The sequence below is a fragment of the Doryrhamphus excisus genome, chromosome 7, assembly GCF_030265055.1.
Source record: "Doryrhamphus excisus isolate RoL2022-K1 chromosome 7, RoL_Dexc_1.0, whole genome shotgun sequence".
In the NCBI taxonomy this organism is placed as follows: Eukaryota; Metazoa; Chordata; class Actinopteri; order Syngnathiformes; family Syngnathidae; genus Doryrhamphus; species Doryrhamphus excisus.
In genome coordinates this window covers 3646747-3665137 of record NC_080472.1, presented here as the reverse complement: position 1 = coordinate 3665137, position 18391 = coordinate 3646747, and the positions used below count along the sequence as shown (strand labels likewise).

At 52.5% G+C, this 18391-nt stretch overlaps 2 protein-coding genes across 5 annotated transcripts in view; both read right to left on the bottom strand.

Moving 5' to 3' along the window:
• The window catches only part of si:ch211-186j3.6 (neural-cadherin), a 182404-nt gene that overhangs the window by 159887 nt on the left and 4126 nt on the right, over positions 1-18391 (bottom strand). For 3 of the 4 annotated variants that reach the window (XM_058076747.1, XM_058076748.1, XM_058076749.1), the window contains exon 1: positions 3384-4519. The exons of the other annotated variant lie outside the window; for it this stretch is intronic. In XM_058076747.1, coding sequence (XP_057932730.1) covers positions 3384-4374 — 991 coding nt within the window. In that variant the 5' untranslated portion in view covers positions 4375-4519. Of the gene's footprint in view, positions 1-3383; positions 4520-18391 lie in introns of those variants that run through there. 4 annotated transcript variants of the gene reach the window in all.
• On the bottom strand, positions 17131-18223 carry LOC131131851 (uncharacterized). Its single transcript, XM_058076805.1, has 2 exons — positions 18116-18223; positions 17131-18008 (listed from the first exon to the last, which is right to left on the bottom strand). The coding sequence occupies exons 1-2, from the start codon at positions 18194-18196 to the stop codon at positions 17292-17294; spliced, it is 798 nt and encodes a 265-aa protein (XP_057932788.1). The 5' UTR covers positions 18197-18223; the 3' UTR covers positions 17131-17291.

The following is an 18391-nucleotide window of genomic DNA, read 5'->3' as shown; positions in this document are numbered from 1 at the left end:
TGGTAGACATCATAAGACATAAGATGTTTTAGGCATAAAAAAACTGTTTACCACCTTCTAAATACACGTTTTAACACGATTAGAGCCCTGTAGACATGAAATAACACCCCTATAGTCACCTTCATACCTTATTACCCAACAAGATAAGACATATAAGACATAAATCAGACAGGCCAAGAAGGGACATGGCTGTGGTGCGGGTTACGTTAGCACGTGTTAAGGACTGTGGGAGGAGCCAAAGCTGCAATCAAAGCCTGCTGTTCCACCCATCAAGTCTGGTGCTTGTGTGTCTCAGCCAACATTCCAGTACCATTAGTGACACCCGGTGGCCAATGTAGAGTACTACATACCATCCCACCCTCCTTCAAAAACGTTTTTCTTTCTTTCTTTCGACTTTTTCCTGACTTCCGAGTCGCCACAGCGGACCTTTTGATGGTCTTGATCACGTTATATCCCGGATCCTTCCTGACGGGCAGGCAGGACGGATTTTCGGCTGCTCCACAAGATGTGGGCGGGGCATCTGACTAAACGCTAATAACTCCACAAGGTCACTTCCTCCTTGTCAGCGCCACCGTGCGGCGACAGGAAATATGGGTACTTGTACTACAGTAGTACTGTGTACCGGCTCACATATCCTCACGAGAAAGATGATTCCTATCGGTGACGTCAGCCCAGGGCTCGTCTACGATACGCGTTCAAGCGGCCCGCCATGTCGTCCTCACTGCTGGCGTCCAACTCGCCGCCGCCCGCGGGCCAGACGCCTCGCAAAACGGCCGTGCTGCCGCTACAATCTGTTTTCCCAAATGGCGTCTCTTCACATCCGTGTTTACTGTGCACAATGCCGCTAACGGGGCCGCTTCCTTTGGGGTGGTGTCGCGAAATTGGCGCGCGGCGAGACAGCAAAGTGTTCCGTGCTTAAAAAGCACAGAGAGGAATTTATCTCCTCGCAACAACAAGAGGCGAGGTGGAATCAAACGTCTGCTAGCTTCACTTCTTCTTTGGGCTAAAGCGAGCCTCACGTCCAATGTGGGGATGCGGCGTGACGGCTCGTTCATGAAGCACACGTTCCCTGACTGCACGTTCCGTCAATACGGCGACAAACTACCACGGAATATCAGCGTTCAATCACGGGTGTCCAAAGTCAGGCCCGAGGGCCATGTGCAGATCGAGAAAGCGTACATTATGTACAGTATAGCATCTCAGCATACCTTTCCAAATGAGTGGTAAAGTTGTTTTAAGACGTGTAGTGAAGCCTGCTGTTCAAACACGGGCTGGAGTGATTCCAGATGTTTTTTCTCCCGATGTTGACAGTGAAAATATCAGGAAGTGATGTTCTTCCCGTTGTGTGAAATAGGACTTCCACTTAATCCCTGGAGTGAAAGTGAAATAAGTACGCAGGCGGGGGGGCCGGGGGGGGCCGGGGGGGGCATGGCAGAGAATGAGATGGGATTACAAGGATAATGCCAGCAGATGGAGGGGGGTCGAGGCCAAAGCGGGACCGTCCAAACAGATTAAAAGACTACGACTGAGCTGCCGCCGACCCAAAGACGGAGCGCTCGTCACCTCGGAGGATCGGACGCGACCCGCTCAGGATGACACGGCTCACCTGGGAGACCCCCCCCCCCCCGACCCCCCCACAAACACACACACAGAAAGCAATCCCTCCCACATTTGTTTGAAAGACACCAGGATCGGGAGATGTCCCAAATTGAGGACACGTGTCCACGGCGGTCAGGAGGATTTGAGCACATGCAGGCCGCTCTAATCCACAAATACTTGATACCTACGTGTATTTAGGTATGTGGATTACGCTGGATTAGATGTGCTTTCTATGTACTAGATTTTATCAAAAACAACATCCCTGACCCCCCCCATCCATCAGAAGAGCACGCGGCTTTGAGGGGCCCCACTAGGTGGGACGGGGGGGGCGGGTGTCACCCATCACGGACTTCCAACTACTTTCATGACCCCAACAACAAAAGAACAAGCATCAGCACAAGAACAACATGGGTAGTACCACCAAGCATCACTTTCATATGGGGACATTAGAGCCCTCAAGACATGAAATAACACCCCTATAGTCGTCTTTACACTCCTATTACAATCTTTGTAACTTAGCTATTTATTTTTATTGAATTTTTCCAAGAAATTACATCTTTTCTTTGATTTGTTTCGTGGAATATTCCAACTTTGAAAAGAAAAAAATAATAAGAGGCAGCAGGGGGCTGCAAATGGCCCCCAGGCCACACTTTGGACACCCTGAATGAAGTAAAGTATGCCGAGTAGAGTAGAGTAGAGTACCCCCCATATCAGCCAATGGTGTACTTCCTACACAGTGGAAGGCTTTCTTTGCCGTTTGGGAGAATCATCCATCACAGGACGCTCCAACGTGCAGATCAAGGCGCCGTGTGGTGAATAAAATGGTGACAGGCTGAATTAGCGCGGCAAAAATCCAACGTTTTAAATCCATACCGGCTTTTTATTTCGACAGACTGAAACTGGACTTGAACTTGCTGCATCTTCTACCTTGCTAGCGATATTCACACCCGCCTTACCACCTTCCCACCTTGCCCCCTTACCACCTTGCCACCTTACCGCCTTACCACCTTGCCACCTTACCGCCTTACCACCTTGCCACCTTACCGCCTAGCTTGAACACGCTGACACAGCAACAAGAGCATCCATGGATGTCCACCAATTAGCCTCATTTGCTAATGAGCACTTGCCCCCCCCCTCAGGTGGTAACTAACCACACACACACCATCATCATCATCATCATCACCATGTCTTTCTACGTGACCTCTCGTCAACACCGCCCACTCGGACGCCTCCGACGACACGCCAGGATGTCCAAACCTCCAAACACAAATGATGTAAAAACGAAAACACACAACATGCATCACACAAATGCTGCATTTCACACAACAAAACACAGGCTAGCCAGGCTAGCAGGAAGTTAGCCAGGCTAGCAGGAAGTTAGCCAGGCTAGCAGGGGCACCAGACCTGAGAAAAATAGCGGCTTTTGGCCCCGCTAACTTTTTTGGTAGCCTGGCAAACTTCATGGCTAACTTCCTGGTAGCCTTGTTTACGTCATGGCTAACTCCATAGTAGCCTTGCTAACTTCCTGGCTAATTTCCATCCTAGTTGGCTGGCTAACTTTCAGTTGTTTTTGGTTTGGGGGGTTGTGTGACCCCCCCACTGTCCTTCTTAAAGCTAACTCTTATTTTGAAGAAACCCAACAAGTCAAGATGGCAGCTCGCCGAGGTCAAAGGTCACATCAAGAAGACCACTGCTATGAAGGAACGTCACCGTGTGAGAATATTCCCTAATCCCACCAATCCATAATCACGGAACATGCACACGCACGCCCCCCCCCCCCTCACCGCGTTTGTCCTGCACCCGGACGGCGACGTCCACCAGCGGTTCCTTCTCTCGGTCCAGCCGGCGTGAGATGACCACGTCCCCGGAGTCCCGACCCACGCTGACCGGCGAGTCGCCCCCTTCCGGCTCCAGCAGCTCGAAGGCGGCCGCCTGGAAGCGCACCGGGTTCAGGTTCATCACCACGGAACCGATGCCGGCGTCCTCGGACACGTTGATGCACACCGGGGCGTCCGGGTCCCGGACGGAGCGGGACATCCGGGACGGGGCTCTGCCGTGCGACGTGAGCCACTGGCGGGGGTTGATTTCCACGACGACGCCCTCGCTGGTGCGGGGGGGGCAGCCTCGGTCCCGGGCGAACACTGTGAACTTGATGGGGGCGTCCCGACCCAGGATGGAGTCCACCAGGAGGACGTCCCCGCTCTTGGGCACCACGTAGAAAGTCCCGTTCCCGGGCCGGGAGAAGTAGATGAGCTCCGCGTTCTTGCCGCTGTCCTCGTCCCTGGCCGTGAGCGTGTAGACCGCCGTGCGCAGGGCAGTGGCGTCGTCCAGGCTCAGCTTCACGTCGGTGCCGGGGAAGGCGGGCCGGTGGTCGTTGATGTCCAGGACGTCCACCCGGATGGACGCCGCCCGATGGAGCCCGGCGCCGCACGGCCCGCAGCACACGCCGACACCCAGGGCGTACTCGGCCCGCTGCTCCCGGTCCAGAAGCCCGCAGGTCTTGAGCAGGACGTGCCCGCGGTTGTGGTGCGCCAGGACGCGGAACTTGTCGCTGCCGTCGCCCAGGAGCCTGAAGCGGGCCGGCGGCGAGCCTCCTTCCCCGGCGCCGCACAGCCTGCGCGCGCTGAGCCGCTCGAGCGGCACCGTCAGCCCGCTGACCCTGGATCCCGGGGCCGCGTTCTCGAACACATGGCCGTGGAAGAACGGGACCGGGTCCGCGGTCCTGTTGGCCAGCGCGCACGACAGCAAAAGAGGCAAAAGGCAGACCCGAAGCATGACCGGACGTCTCAGCGGAGCCTTCGCGCCACGGCGGCACCCATGGGGGGCTCCTCCAGGGGGTCCTTAATCCTGCGAAGGCGGGAAAACACGCAACGCTGGACGCTCGTCGGCGCGGGAGAACTTTGCTCGTGTGTGCGCGTCCTCCTCTCCTCCCGCGCTATCTCTCTCTCGCTCGGTGCGCGCCCCCGAGAGAGGAAGGGGGTACTTGTGGCGCGGGGGCGCGCACGGCTCCATCGCAGACGTTTGACTGACATGTACGAGTTTGGAGAGGGCGTCGCGTGTCAGGAGGGATCCTCCGGGGGGGACATGGGGGGGGGGGGCTTCTGTCACGCTGATCAATGTCCGGCCCTGCGGGGTCACGTGAGTCCCCGGGAAAGCGTCACTTGAGTGGATTAAAATCATGCACGGATCGATTCTCTTAAGTGCCTTTGGCTGCCGCTCGCTGGGAGTGTGTGGGAGGGGGCCTGGGGGGGGGGGGGGGGGGGGGGGGGTCAGGGCTTCCAAGACCACAGAAAGGTTCTGGATGGTTCCAGAGGTTCTCCAACTTCTCCTTCAAGTCTTCTTCTGAACCCTTTCAACGCCTCCGAGCTGCAACTTGTATCTTCAGAACCAAGTTCACCCACGTGCTGCATCCATATTTCATATTTCATATTTCATATTCCATATTTTATATTTCATATTTCACCTCAGCTACGGACGTAGCCCCCACGAGGCAAGGTCCTGTTTCTCTGGTCATGGAATAAATATATTCTATTTTAAATGACTTATTATTTATTTTTCATTTCTGAATGATATATAACTTAGAACTTTTTAAAAAGACCCACCTGGAGGCCAAATTCATAATCCATTGTTGGTTTTCTTTGAATGCCAGCTAAGGACGTGTTTCTCATTTGGAAATATTTGAAGAAATAGATTTTTAAATACGTTGAAATTATTATTTTTTTTACATTTTTTTATGTCTTTTTGGCTTTTTCCTAATTATGGAGTCGCCACATTTTCTAGGGCTTATCCTAACGAGAGTCACAGGGGTGCTGGAGCCTATCCCAGCTGTCTTTGGGGGAGAGGCGGGTCCACCCTGGACTGGTGGCCAGCCAATCACAGGGCACATATAGACAAGATTTTTATTTGATTTTATTTATTTATATATATATAATTTGATTTTATTTATTTTTATATATATAATTTATATTTTATTTTGGCTGTCAGGCCTGAGGAGAGCGTCTGGAAGAGTATTTTTCTCCTCATCACCTCAGCGACGCCACGGCGGTTCCGCCTAAGCGGCTCCATTTGTCCAATTAGCCCTCGTCAGGAAGCGCCGCGCCGCCATTCCTTCGCTCGGATGAAGCAATGTCAAGCTGCGGCGTTCGGGAGCCGATGATGCCGGCGTGACATTCCACCGCACGAGCGTCGTGGCTGCGGAAAGCTCATCAAGCACGTCACGCAACGCTGGCCGCCGATGATGGCCGAGGACGTCCGCCCTTGGCGCCGTGCGTCTGTTCCATCATAAACGTATCATTAGCTTTCCTAGCGTGTGGAGTTTGGCATATTTGCCGACGCAACAAGCGGGCGGCCGGCTGCTGGCGCGGAACGCCACTGGGAGCGTAATTAGGGAAGTCTGGCGCCGCCCGATGTCCGCCTCAAAAAAGTTAACGCCATTAAAAGAAACTCCCGTTAACGCGTCGTTAACGCGTCGTTAACGTTAACTTTGACAGCCCTAATAAATATACATACATATTACATACACATACATGTTTCATATGTACACGTTATAGAGTATAGTTCATATTATTGTCATTGCACTTCCTAGCAAAACACGTTAGCATGTCTGGTTAGCATCATATCACTTACACCTTCCTGACCCCGCCCCTTTTTACGACTTTCTCTCGTACTTTTCCGACTTTTTTTCTTCTTTTTTCCTCGTCCACTTCCGATATTTTCCTTGTCCATTCCCGAAATTTTCCTCATCCACTTCCAACATTTTCCTCGTCCATTCCCGACATTTTGCTCGTACACTTCCGACATTTTGTTCATTCATTCCGGACCTTTTCCTCATCCACTTCCGACATTTTCCTCATCCACTTCCGTCATTTTCCTAGTCCGTGTGTCCGCATCATGCCGGAGCCTCAAAGCCAACGTGGTCTTGACGCTGATCTCCACATCCCGGCCACCCTGGAGGCCCTGCTGGCCACCAGATCAATTCTTCTCTACCTTCATCATTCTGTCTCTGCTGCCCTTTACCCCCCCGTGCCCCCCCCCATCCATCTCCCTGTCTCTTCACTACCATCCATCTCCTCCTGCATCTTCTTCACATCAGGAGAGCATCAGTCTCTGCTTTTCTTCAACCAAAAACATCTGGCCAACATCCAAAAGTATATTTAGATGTACTTGTACTTATGTACTTATACTGTATACAGTATATAAAGGTATGCTGCTGGTATGACCATTCATTCATTCATTCATTCATTTTCTACTGCTGACCCTCACCAGGGTGGAGGTGCTGGAGCCTATCCCAGCTGGACTGGTGGCCAGCCAATCCCAGGGCACATATAGACAAACAACCATTCACACTCACATTCATACCCACGGGGAGAACATGCAAACTCCACCCAGAGATGGCCGAGGGTGGAACTGAACTCGGGTCTCCTTGCTGTGGGTCCTGTGTGCTAACCACTGGTGCACCGTGCAGCCCTAAAATGATATATTTATAATTTTTATAACTTTATGACAAAGAATTGCCTCATACTGTGTGTGTGTGTGTGTGTGTGTGTGTGTGTGTAGCTGGGACTTCGCCCCCCCCCCCCCCCCGACTACCAGGACTGTGATGTTCCGCATGCACGCTGCAGATAGATGCAGCACACGATGCAACACAGCGGCGACAACCCAAACCTGCAGTGCCCCCCCCCCCCATACGCCCCAAACCCCCCGGCAGCACAACATTTGTCCCTTCATGCGCTATCACGCCGCCGCTAACTGGAATCTCAACCTGAGGATCAGAAAGCAGGAGAAGATCTCCAGCCCTCACCTTTCATACGCATCATCATCATCATCATCACCAACATCAGCATCATCATCAGCATCCAGGGGTGTGCTAACTTTATCCTCCAGCCAGTGAGAAAGGAAACTAGTATTTGAGAAAGCAGCACGTGCAGATACGCCAACAAGTTATTCCATGTGGAATATTTCACCATACTTAAATATGACTTCTCTCACAAAAACATATTCCTCTCCTCATTTGGATGCAATAGGATGTCATACTATTATGTCATAGTATTATGTCATGGTATGTCATATGATGTCATAGTATTATGTCATAGTATGTCATATGATGTCATAGTATTATGTCATGGTATGTCATATGATGTCATAATAGGTCATATGATGTCCTACTATTACCTCATAGTATGTCATATGATGTCATAGTATTATGTCATAGTATGTCATATGATGTCCTACTATTATGTCATAGTATGTCATATGATGTCATAGTATTATGTCATAGTATGTCATATGATGTCATAGTATTATGTCATAGTATTATGTCATATGATGTCATAGTATTATGTCATAGTATGTCATATGATGTCATAGTATTATGTCATAGTATGTCATATGATGTCATAGTATTATGTCATAATAGGTCATATTCTGTCCCCCCCCCCTGCAGCATATTATTAAGCTTCTATGGTTATCAGCACATTCTTCCTCTTTCATTGATAAAAGCCAAAGAAAAAGTTGGGACCTTCCAATGTTATGTTTGATTGACAGCTGGCCATGCTAATAAACACAGAGGACCGGGTGGGGGGGGGGGGGGGGGGGGACCGATGGAGAGTGTTGTCTCAGTTACTGAGCCTCATTTTACAAACACACACACACACACACACACACACAGGCATCTAATGAGAACATTCTTCAAGTCTGTAACCTTTACCTGAGAAATGTGCACGTGTGTGTGCACGTGCGTGTCCAGCAGAAGGAGCAGGAGGACAAACTCTTCACAATAAAATAATACGCTACGCTAAGGGTTCACACCTCCATCCTTCTCTCTGATGGAAGATGACGAAAAGGCAGAGAGGACGAGGACGTCCAAGGGTCAGGGAGACATGGTCCAAGAGTCTTTAAGACATGGTCCAAGGGTCAGGGAGACATGGTCCAAGAGTCTTTAAGACATGGTCCAAGGATCAGGGAGACACTGTCCAAGGGTCAGGGAGGCATGGTCCAAGGATCAGGGAGACACTGTCCAAGGATCAGGGAGGCATGGTCCAAGAGTCTTTAAGACATGGTCCAAGGATCATGGAGACACTGTCCAAGGATCAGGGAGACACTGTCCAAGGATCAGGGAGACATGGCCTCTATTCCAGATGTTTGGACTTCCCCGCAGCCAACACAGAAAGGATGAATGAAAGGATGAATGAAAGGATGAATGAAAGGATGAATGAAAGGATGCATGAAAGGATGAATGAAAGGATGAATGAAAGGACAAATGCTGTCAAAACCGCTCCCTAGTGGCCACTAGTGGAATGACAATATTTCTTGGGTGACCCTGGGGGATGCCAGGAGTCACTAAATGATGCTAGATGATGTTAGATGATGCTAGGTGATGCTAGGTGATGCTAGGTGATGCTAGGAGACGCGAAGGGGAAACGTGGTCCCGTGCTGAGGGCGTGTCTTTCCATTGTGGCGTCTTCACGCAGGCGGAGCGTTGATGGGCGACACCTGCACGCTCTTTTGTCACGTGTGAAAGTGGACTTTGCTAATGAGCGCCTCGTTTGCCAACTTCCATGGCGGACATGATGAAGGGCCGGACGGACGCGTCCAAGCTGCGCCGTCCGTCCTTCCTGCTTTGGTCACCGTGGGAGCGCCAAGATCAAACGGGCGGCGTCTGCCATTTGTGGGCTCGTTTAGATGTTACGCCACCTCCCGCGTCTGCATTGTTCTCCGCATCGTGCGACGCTGAAGGACGACGGCAGCGCCAACGTCCAAACAGCAGGAGGAGGAGACGCTTCTTCTCTAATGATCAAAGGATTTGAACCAACAGCAGCAAACCAAAACTTTTAGTGCAAAAAATGGAAAGAAAAAGTTTTAAGAACACAAAAATCACTGCTGAGTTATTTTATATTCCTCTTTCACTTCTTCTTTGGCTTTTGTTGGCACACGCTGACCCCACCACGGCTTCGCTTCTTTTTCCACTTTGGGGACAGCGAAGTGGTGTCCAACATGGCCTCCGCTACTTTTTTAGCCGATACCAACAACACTCTGCTGCCCTAGACTGATACCAGACCCAGACCTGACTGATGGGTCTGATGGGTCCTAATGAAGGACCTCCCACGGCGACTAGCAGGTCACTACTACTGGGGAGGCTAGAGGGGGAGGAGCCACCTGCTGGGGCCCAGCAGGGTGCACTGTATTCGGGCACACGCTCCGAGCAGCCACTGTGACGCCATGGAGGTCTCTGGCAAACACTTCAGTGGTACTCGTGGTATGCAGGTCTGGACACCCGTGGGTTATGATGGTTATGATGGTTATGATGGTTATGTTGGTTATGATGGTTATGTGGGTTATGATGGTTATGGCAATGTTTTAGCTTTGTGCTTCATTGTTTTGGTTTCCTGTTGCGCAACATCAAGTTCATGTTTGTAGATAAGGCGTCCTTTTAGCTTTCAAGTTGGTAAGAAAGAAAGTTGGCCACTCAGGCGGTGATCAGACGGAAACTTTATGTTTTGATGCCTCGTGGGGCGGCGGGGGCTGGGGTGGGGGGCGGCTAATTACGGTACGTATTGTGTGAGCACCACAACGGAATGGCGGACTCGCAGCGGTTTTAGCCAATTATGATGCGCGGCGAGGAGAGGCGACGTCGGGGCATGCCCCCCCCGCCCCCCACAGCTGATCTATGAAACCCAAATCGGCATAATTGGCCGACGTATCGGACGGCGGTCGGCTACGAGCAAAGCACGGCTGCTGAGCGGCGGCGGCGGCGGCGTCACGGGGGCAGACGGCCTTTCGGAAAAACCAAATGAGCAGACGCGGAGTCGGGAAGTCGCCGGACATCAGACAGAAAGAAACCACGTCTGGCTGGGAGGTGATGAACTTGGCCTGCACGGAAAGTGAAAGTGAAAGTAAGACAGTGAGAGGCTGAAAATGAACCAAGCAAGCGTAAAAAGAAGCCGCCACGGCGCTGCCTCTGCCATTTTCATCATGACCTTTTTTCCGATGGTTACTTCTTGTCATTATCAAGTTATTACATTTTATTTTGATTTTATTCTCTTAATATTTTAACTAGTTTTCCAAAAATGACAGCGTTTTCTCAATGAAGGTTCAACTACAGGAAATAGGCAGGAAACTAAACAGGAGGGCTGACTCATATTATTCTATGGATTTATTAATGATTGGCTACATACAAGGCACATTTTCACCTGATTTGGGGGTTTAGTGACCCCCCCAAAAGGGGATATTTTGGGGTGAAAGTTAACAGGAGATGCTAGATGCTAGCTTGTAAATAAAAGTGATAAGATGGAAGCCGCTAGTCATTAAGTCACGTCAACCCATCGGAAAAAACATCACGTGTTGAAACATCTTTTATTTTGACAATGTTTGCTCTTCCTGTGAATGCTGATGCTTCCCACTGTGCGTGCACGTGTGCGTGCACGTGTTATTACTCTGATCTCCTTTACCAACGCTCCATGTAGTATTGTCATGCAAGTACTTTCACAAATGCTTTGATTTCAATTCGCTGTTGTGCTTGCCTGTTGCACACACACACAAAGACACACAGGAACACACAAAGACACACAGGAACACACAAAGACACACATGAACACACAAAGACACACATGAACACACACACGTGTGTGCACGGTTCAGTGCTGATTGTTGGTTGCTTCTGCTGCAAGGTGGAGGTTGATTGTTTCCCAGTTGGGTTGACGTGACGCCGCACGACTCATCGACATTCCAGGACATCGCTTCAACACTTGTTTACCGATCGTTTACCAGGCGGCTAGCACCAGGCGGCTAGCACCAGGCGGCTAGCACCAGGCGATAGCGAAGGCGACGCAGGAGGGAGAAACAAGGCAGCGCAAAGGACGGACGGACGAGTTGGTTCCTGTGGGGACGCAGCGTGAAGAACAAAGGAAAGCAGACCAGAAAGAACGGAAAAGAGCGACAACTCCAAATATGACGACCACCAGGAGAACCAGAGGAGAGGGGGAGGAGCCACCTAGTGTGGCCCAGCAAGGTGCACTGTATTGGGGCACACGCTCCAAGCAGACGCTGTGACGCCACGGAGGTCTCTGGCAAAGCTTCTGCACTCAAACGTGCCGCGCTGGCGTTTCAGGCAGAGAGGGCGTGTCCAAGCCGACGTTGGACGATGAGGAAGGAGCCGATTGGCCGGAATGAGGAGGAGTATGAAGAAGCGACGTAACGGTTTTACCGTGTGCCGATTCTTCCCTTCCTGCATCCCAAAGCGTCCAGGTGGGGCCACCTGCTGGCTGGCACCCGCTTGGGGGCGGCGGGGGGTACGGGCCCCCCAAGAGTGGCGCCGCCGCCGCCGCCGCCACCACCTCCGGCATCTGCTGCGCTAATTTGGCATCCTTTCCTGCTTTAACGAAGGCAGCACCTGATTAAACACCAAATCTCTCCCTGGGCCAATTTCCCTGCCGTTGGCAAAACAGTCTTCTTCCTTCTAAAACAGCTTGTGGGCTTTATTCACGCTCGCCTGGCCGCCAGATGTTTCATCTCCTCCATCTTTGACCCCCCCCTCCACCTCCTTGATCTCCTCCCGCATACGCTCCATCTCGCGAGGTGACCTTTATCTTGGCCCGCCTCCTCCGCCGCCTCGGAAAAAAACACTTTTGCCTCCAACGTCCGCATTCCCGTCCGCCCGGAACGTCGCCCAGCTGGACCACCGCCAGCTTGGAGCCAACCTTTGCCAGCCAGGTGGCACTCGGAGATAAAGGATGTGTGTGTGTGTGTGTGTGAGACACAATCAATGTTTTAAAACACACACACACAATCAGCCCCCGTTTATGGCGGCTTTGGATCCTGACCCAACTGTGCTAAATAAATTTGGGATTTATGGTTAATCAACGGAAGACTTTGTAGTTAAAAACCCGTTTAGGATGCATTTTTAACATTAGAGCCCCGTAGACATGAAATAACACCCCTACAGTCACCTTTACGCTTGTGGTTTTCATGGTTTTGCACAACTTTTAAGCCGCAGGGACTCGAGAAGGCCGCTAGCTAGCAAGCTACATGGTAGCTAGCTTACCAAATGGCCTCAAATTTCCTTCCTCTGAAGCCAAAAATAGAGTATGTGCAACCACGACTTGCGTTGCCTAGCTATTTAGCTTCCTGTGAGCAACGCGAGGGCGAGACGGCGAAGGTCAGACTCACATGCCTAGACACCCAAGGCTATTTGAATCAGGTGCTAAGCACTTGGAGGACTTGCTGTGGATGGATGGTCCACCAAACTGGAATCGAACTGGAAACGTTCCTCCAACGGCCGCCTGGCAGCGACGTCTCCACAGTGAAGCAGACAAAGTGCTGCGCTATTCCCAGGCAGCGTGGGCAGAAGGAGACAGCTCCAAATAAAAACAAAACAAAAAAAAGGAGGCGGAGACACCCCCCCTTGCCTCGGCCTGTCAATCAAAGACGCTCGCTCACACTTTGACACGAGTTGGCTTTTTTTTCCCCTCGTCTGTTTACCAGCGTCTGCCAAAACGCCGCACGCCAGGCTCGCAGTCAAACGGAATAAAAATACGATTCCCAAAATATGTTGGCTTTTTTTTGGGGCATTTGATTGAATTCCAGAAGCCTTTCTGGAATAATTGCTACGTGTCCGCCTGTCAGGATTCCGGTCTGACTTGATTGGCAGCTGAATAGCAGCCGCACTCTTCGCTCGCGGCGCGCCATTGGACTTGAAACCATCCTGGCGATGCGTTCACTGACAAGTGAAGACAAAAACAAACGCCGGCTGTGAATGCGGCCCAACCTCTGGCGGCTGATGACAGCACATCATAGCAACCCTCCGTAGAGGTGCTAGCAAGTGTAAAAGGAAGCTAGCCACAACAACAAGCCAAAGGTCAATACACCCGTCCGCTAAACTTGGTAGAGTGCTTACGCGGCTCCTTCAGGCGTGGAACCGCAGCTCCCCGGTGCCGGCAGCACTCGCACGCGCTACTGCCCCCATGCTTGACACGTATGCCACCCACAGACTGGAAAGGTTCCTGGATTTGTCCTTAAGGTCGAGATCTATGATAAGGTTTGAGATGTTGCTGCTCATGGAACCGCAGCTCCCCAGTGCCGGCAGCACTCTTGCGCGCTACTGCCCCCATGCTTGACACGTGTGCCACCAACAGACTGGAAAGGTTTCTGGATTTGTCCTTAAGGTCGAGATCTATGATAAGGTTTGAGATGTTGCCGCTCATGGAACCGCAGCTCCCCAGTGCCGGCAGCACTCTTGCGTGCTACTGCCCCCATGCTTGACACGTGTGCCACCAACAGACTGGAAAGGTTTCTGGATTTGTCCTTAAGGTCGAGATCTATGATAAGGTTTGAGATGTTGCCGCTCATGGAACCGCAGCTCCCCAGTGCCGGCAGCACTCGCGCGCGCTACTGCCCCCATGCTTGACACGTATGCCACCAACAGACTGGAAAGGTTTCTGGATTTGTCCTTATGGTCGAGATTTATGATGACAACGTTTGAGATGTTGCCGCTCATGGAACCGCAGCTCCCCAGTGCCGGCAGCACTCGCGCGCGCTACTGCCCCCATGCTTAACACGTATGCCACCAACAGACTGGAAAGGTTCCTGGATTTGTCCTTAAGGTCGAGATCTATGATAAGGTTTGAGATGTTGCCGCTCATGGAACCGCAGCTCCCCGGTGCCGGCAGCACTCGCGCGCGCTACTGCCCCCATGCTTGACACGTGTGCCACCAACAGACTGGAAAGGTTTCTGGATTTGTCCTTAAGGTCGAGATCTATGATGACAACGTTTGAGATGTTGCCGCTCATGCAACCGCAGCTCCCCAGTGCCGGCAGCACTCGTGCGCGCTATGGCCACCGACTAGACTTTCCATATTGTTGAGATCTACAGTCCCAGAGAGGCGAGTGCTGCACTTCCTGTTTGTCCGACGCTGTAGCTGAGAAGGAACACCAGGTCTTGCTAGCGCAGCTAAAGTTAAAGTGAAAGTGAAAGTGAAAGTGAAAGTGCTGCGCGTCATTGCAACAAGCAAGCAGTCCATTAGGGAATAAATGATTCACGCTGGCAGGCCGCCGCCATGACAGATTCTTACAAAGCTTCTACATGATGACATTCAGTCTGGGCTACCACGTTGCATTCAAGGGCTGCTTCTTGCTTCCTCGCCGTTGCTGCGTGTGTGTGTGCGTGTGTGCGTGCGCACGCGTGTGTACAAGTGTTCATGTGAGCTGACAGTCTAAAAACAAACTGCATGAATAAAAGATGCAAGTTAGTCTTTTCATCTTGCCTCTAAAGCTCATTACTTGGTTTTGGCTGCAGCGCCTCGCTTCGCTTTCCCTCCGCCCCCCCCCCGCCCCTGACACCCCCACCCCGCCCCGCCCCCACCCAGTCTATCTATGGCCGCATCCGAAGGCCCGCAGGCGTCACCTTGAAACTCCGTCTGTGATGTGACAAAGTTTTGTTGGGCAAAAGTGCGACTTTGAAGCGACTGGAGCTGCTGATGTTTGGTTCCACGCTGACGCCAGCGTCGCCTTCATTTCCTCTTCCTCCGTGCTGGGGGGGGGGGGGGGGGGGTGCTTTGGTTTCCTACTTTGCCATTATCATGCCTCTCTTCCTGTCACGCCTTTATTTTGTAGTGCTTCCTGTGCTGCCCGGTCCTTTACTTCCCTTCCCTAAAGTCAGCATCCAGGAAGCAAAGAACCTGCATGAGACCTGCATGACTGAATCCCTCTCACACTTCAACCGAGTCAAACAAGGCTTTACTTCCTGTCAAGTCAGGAAGTAGCTACTGTATGTCCATAGCATGTTCACACCAGTACAGTGCCCCCCCAACGGCATGGCTCCATCCCAACGCTAGCTGGTCTTGGCCTAAACCAGCACATTTAAGCATCAAAACCACAAATACGAGACATTCAGTGGTACTGTTCTACTCTGCTCACTAGGTGGCAGTAACGCTACTTTGATGAGACAGGAAGTACCCTGTCCCGATGCAATTGTCCCAATGTTAGCATGCAAGTCTTTTGTATGTCTACTATATTTACTCTTATGTCAACTCTATTGGCTAATGGGAGTGTAAAGGTGACCATAGGGGTGTTAGGTCATGTCTAGAGGTCTCTAATGATGTCTAGAGGCCACTTTGGTCCAACAACCAACGTGGCCCAGGAATAACTAAAGAGTCCTACTTGGTGGGAATCACGGATCACAGTCGGTCAGTCATGCCAACCAAGTGGTACCGGGCAGGGATCACGTGGATGACAGGAAGTCACATGACAGGAAGGAGGTGAGCGTGCGGAAGGTCCCATGATTCAGTTACAAATGTTTGGAAAGAAATGCTTCTGACGTAAACAAGCCATTGGTGTGTACTTCCTGTTGCCATAGTTACTAAAGAGCAGAAGGTAGAAACAAAGTTGTGATGAAAGACAGGAGTGGAATCTTTATTTGGTGGCGTCCACGTTGATGTCGCCAAAGACGACAACAGCCTTTGTGCCTTTTAAAGATGGCCGCCACTGAAGCGGCCGTTAGAAGAGTGTCTGGGATGGAAGGCGTTAATAAGAAAAGAACATATTTGCTGCTCTAACGCGTCTTTGCTTTATTTTCCCAGATGAATATTTCATACGGCGCCGCCTCGCTAAGACGCACGAGGTGGACCAACCAAAGAGCAGATCAGCGCTTTAAGAAGAATCTTTGGATTCTCCACGGATGCAGCGGGAGGAGGTCACGACCAGCTCATCTCACTCGCACCCCCCCCCCCCCGACCCCCCCACCCCATCACGCTGGCATCCCGTTGCCATCTTGGCACGTGCAAATCACCAATTAATACGAGATTCCTCGTGCTGCTCTCGTTCTCGCTAAGCGCCTCTGAAATCAGCAAGCTAACGTGTTAGCCAACCATTTATTCATGGCCGCCCAACCCAAAGATACCTGGACCCCCAAAGACTTGGCACCGGCTTGACTTAACGCACCGGCTGTGGCAGGGAAGAAGAAGAGGTAGCAGGAGGGGTCAAGCACTCCTGCTCTTTTTGGGCATGTTGGGGGACGACATGGAAGCTTGCGTGGCTCTTCTCAACCAGCAGGGGGCGCTGCCGCGGGCCCAGCACACGGTGCCCAGAAGCAGCCCAGCTGGGACCTTAAACCTGGGGTACCAACCCTTGATTGTGGCCTACAGTCACCGGCCCTTTAAAGCAGGGTTCTCCAAAACAACAGAAGCGCCTACATACCAAGAAAAAGCCAAAGAAAACGTCAAGTTCCTCCTTTGATGCTCGGAGGTCTCAGGAGGAACGGCGACTCCTTTTGGTCGGTTTCTGTCGAACGCGCGTCTGACGATACGAGAAACAGAACGAGTTCTGGTCCATTATTGATGGCCGATTGTCCCCCCCCTCCCTCGGCAACAGACGCCGAGCCGCTTTCACGCCGCTGGAGAAGAGCAGCAAACATCTGCCTCACGTAAACACGCCACACGGAGACTGGCACTCGCCGCGTGCACGTACGTGCGCATGCAAAGCGCCTTCTGCTGAGTGGAAGCATAAAGCACATCGACCCCCCCCCCCCACCTCCTCGTGAATATGGAGATGCTCCCAACTAAAAACCCACCCACAGCAACGCCGCCTCAGTCCAGTTCACCTCAGGGGTTGTCCAAGGGGCGGTCCGGGGGCCACTTGGGCCCACGGCACATTTCACAACAAAACAGCGATGGCGACAACGATGGCGACGGCCAGCACGGTCCTCAATAACGCCGCATGTTGGGAGTGGGGCAGTGGGGGGGCTCCAGCACGGCGACGGGGGCCTGCAGGTAGGACGGGATGCTGGCGTCGGGAACGGGGTAGTGGGGAGCGGAAGGCCGGAAGATGACGTAGGGGCTGGACGTGAAGTCGAACTTGTACGCCAGACGGTGGGGGAGGTCCACGTCCACCTCGGAGGCCTGCGGGGGCAGGAAGCAGTTCTGGCTCTCCAGTTTGGCGATGCGCTCGTCGCGGTGCAGGATCCCGCTGGCCATGTGCCGATGCATGTTGCTCAGCTGCGCCTTCAGGTCCGAGACCGTCAGGTCCACGTTGCGCTGGATGCCCTCCAGCTGGGCGCCGAAGAGGACCACCGTCTCCTGGACGCTGTCCAGCACCTTCTGGAGGCGGGCGGCGTTCTCCTGCTCTCGGGCCGCCCACCACTCGTACCAGTCGGCGCCGGAATCTCTGGGCTTCCTGTACTTCTGGATCCAGAGGCTCTGAGCCGCGTCTTCCTGGGCGACCGCCAGCGCCTGCTGAAAGGAGTCCACCATGTCGTCCTCCGTCACCTTCTGCTCCGAGGACTTCTGGCTGCTTTGGTCCTCGTCCGGAACGTCGTCCTCATCCGGGCTCCCGTCCTCCTCCTCCCGCTTCTTCCTGTCTTGGGATCGGCAGAAGGCCATGAGGCAGGCGCTCTTCTCCTCGTCCGTCTGGCTGTCGGAGACCTGAGGCGGAAAGACGCAAGCGAGGGCTTTACCCGGCGGCTCCGCGCTCGTTAGCGTGTCGTGTCAAACGGGAAATCGTTAGCCTTCCTGTTGGGATGACAACTCACCTTCCTCTGGGCGCCGGCTTCCTCTTTCCTCTTTTTGGCCGAGCACAGCAACTTCCTCTTCATCCTGGTGACAAAGTTCATCCTTCCGTCGCTTCGGGACGATTGTTCTCTCTGCTGACCAGCGTCTGTTTGTCTGTGGGGACTCTGCCCCCCCCCCCCCCCCCCACATCGGGATTGGATGTCGGGAAAACACGACGACTCACTTTGATGCGCTCTGTCGTACTCGTGATGCAACGCTCCGGGCGTGACATCACAAAGACGCCAAGGCCTGATGTC

What these genes read in the sequence shown, in the direction of transcription:
- LOC131131851 (XM_058076805.1), bottom strand. Translation starts at nt 18,196, where the DNA reads ATGAACTTTGTCACCAGGATGAAGAGGAAGTTGCTGTGCTCGGCCAAA. An exon ending in AAGCCGGCGCCCAGAGGAAG is followed by an intron (nt 18,009 to 18,115) that starts GTGAGTTGTCAT and finishes TTTCCGCCTCAG; the next exon opens with GTCTCCGACAGCCAGACGGA.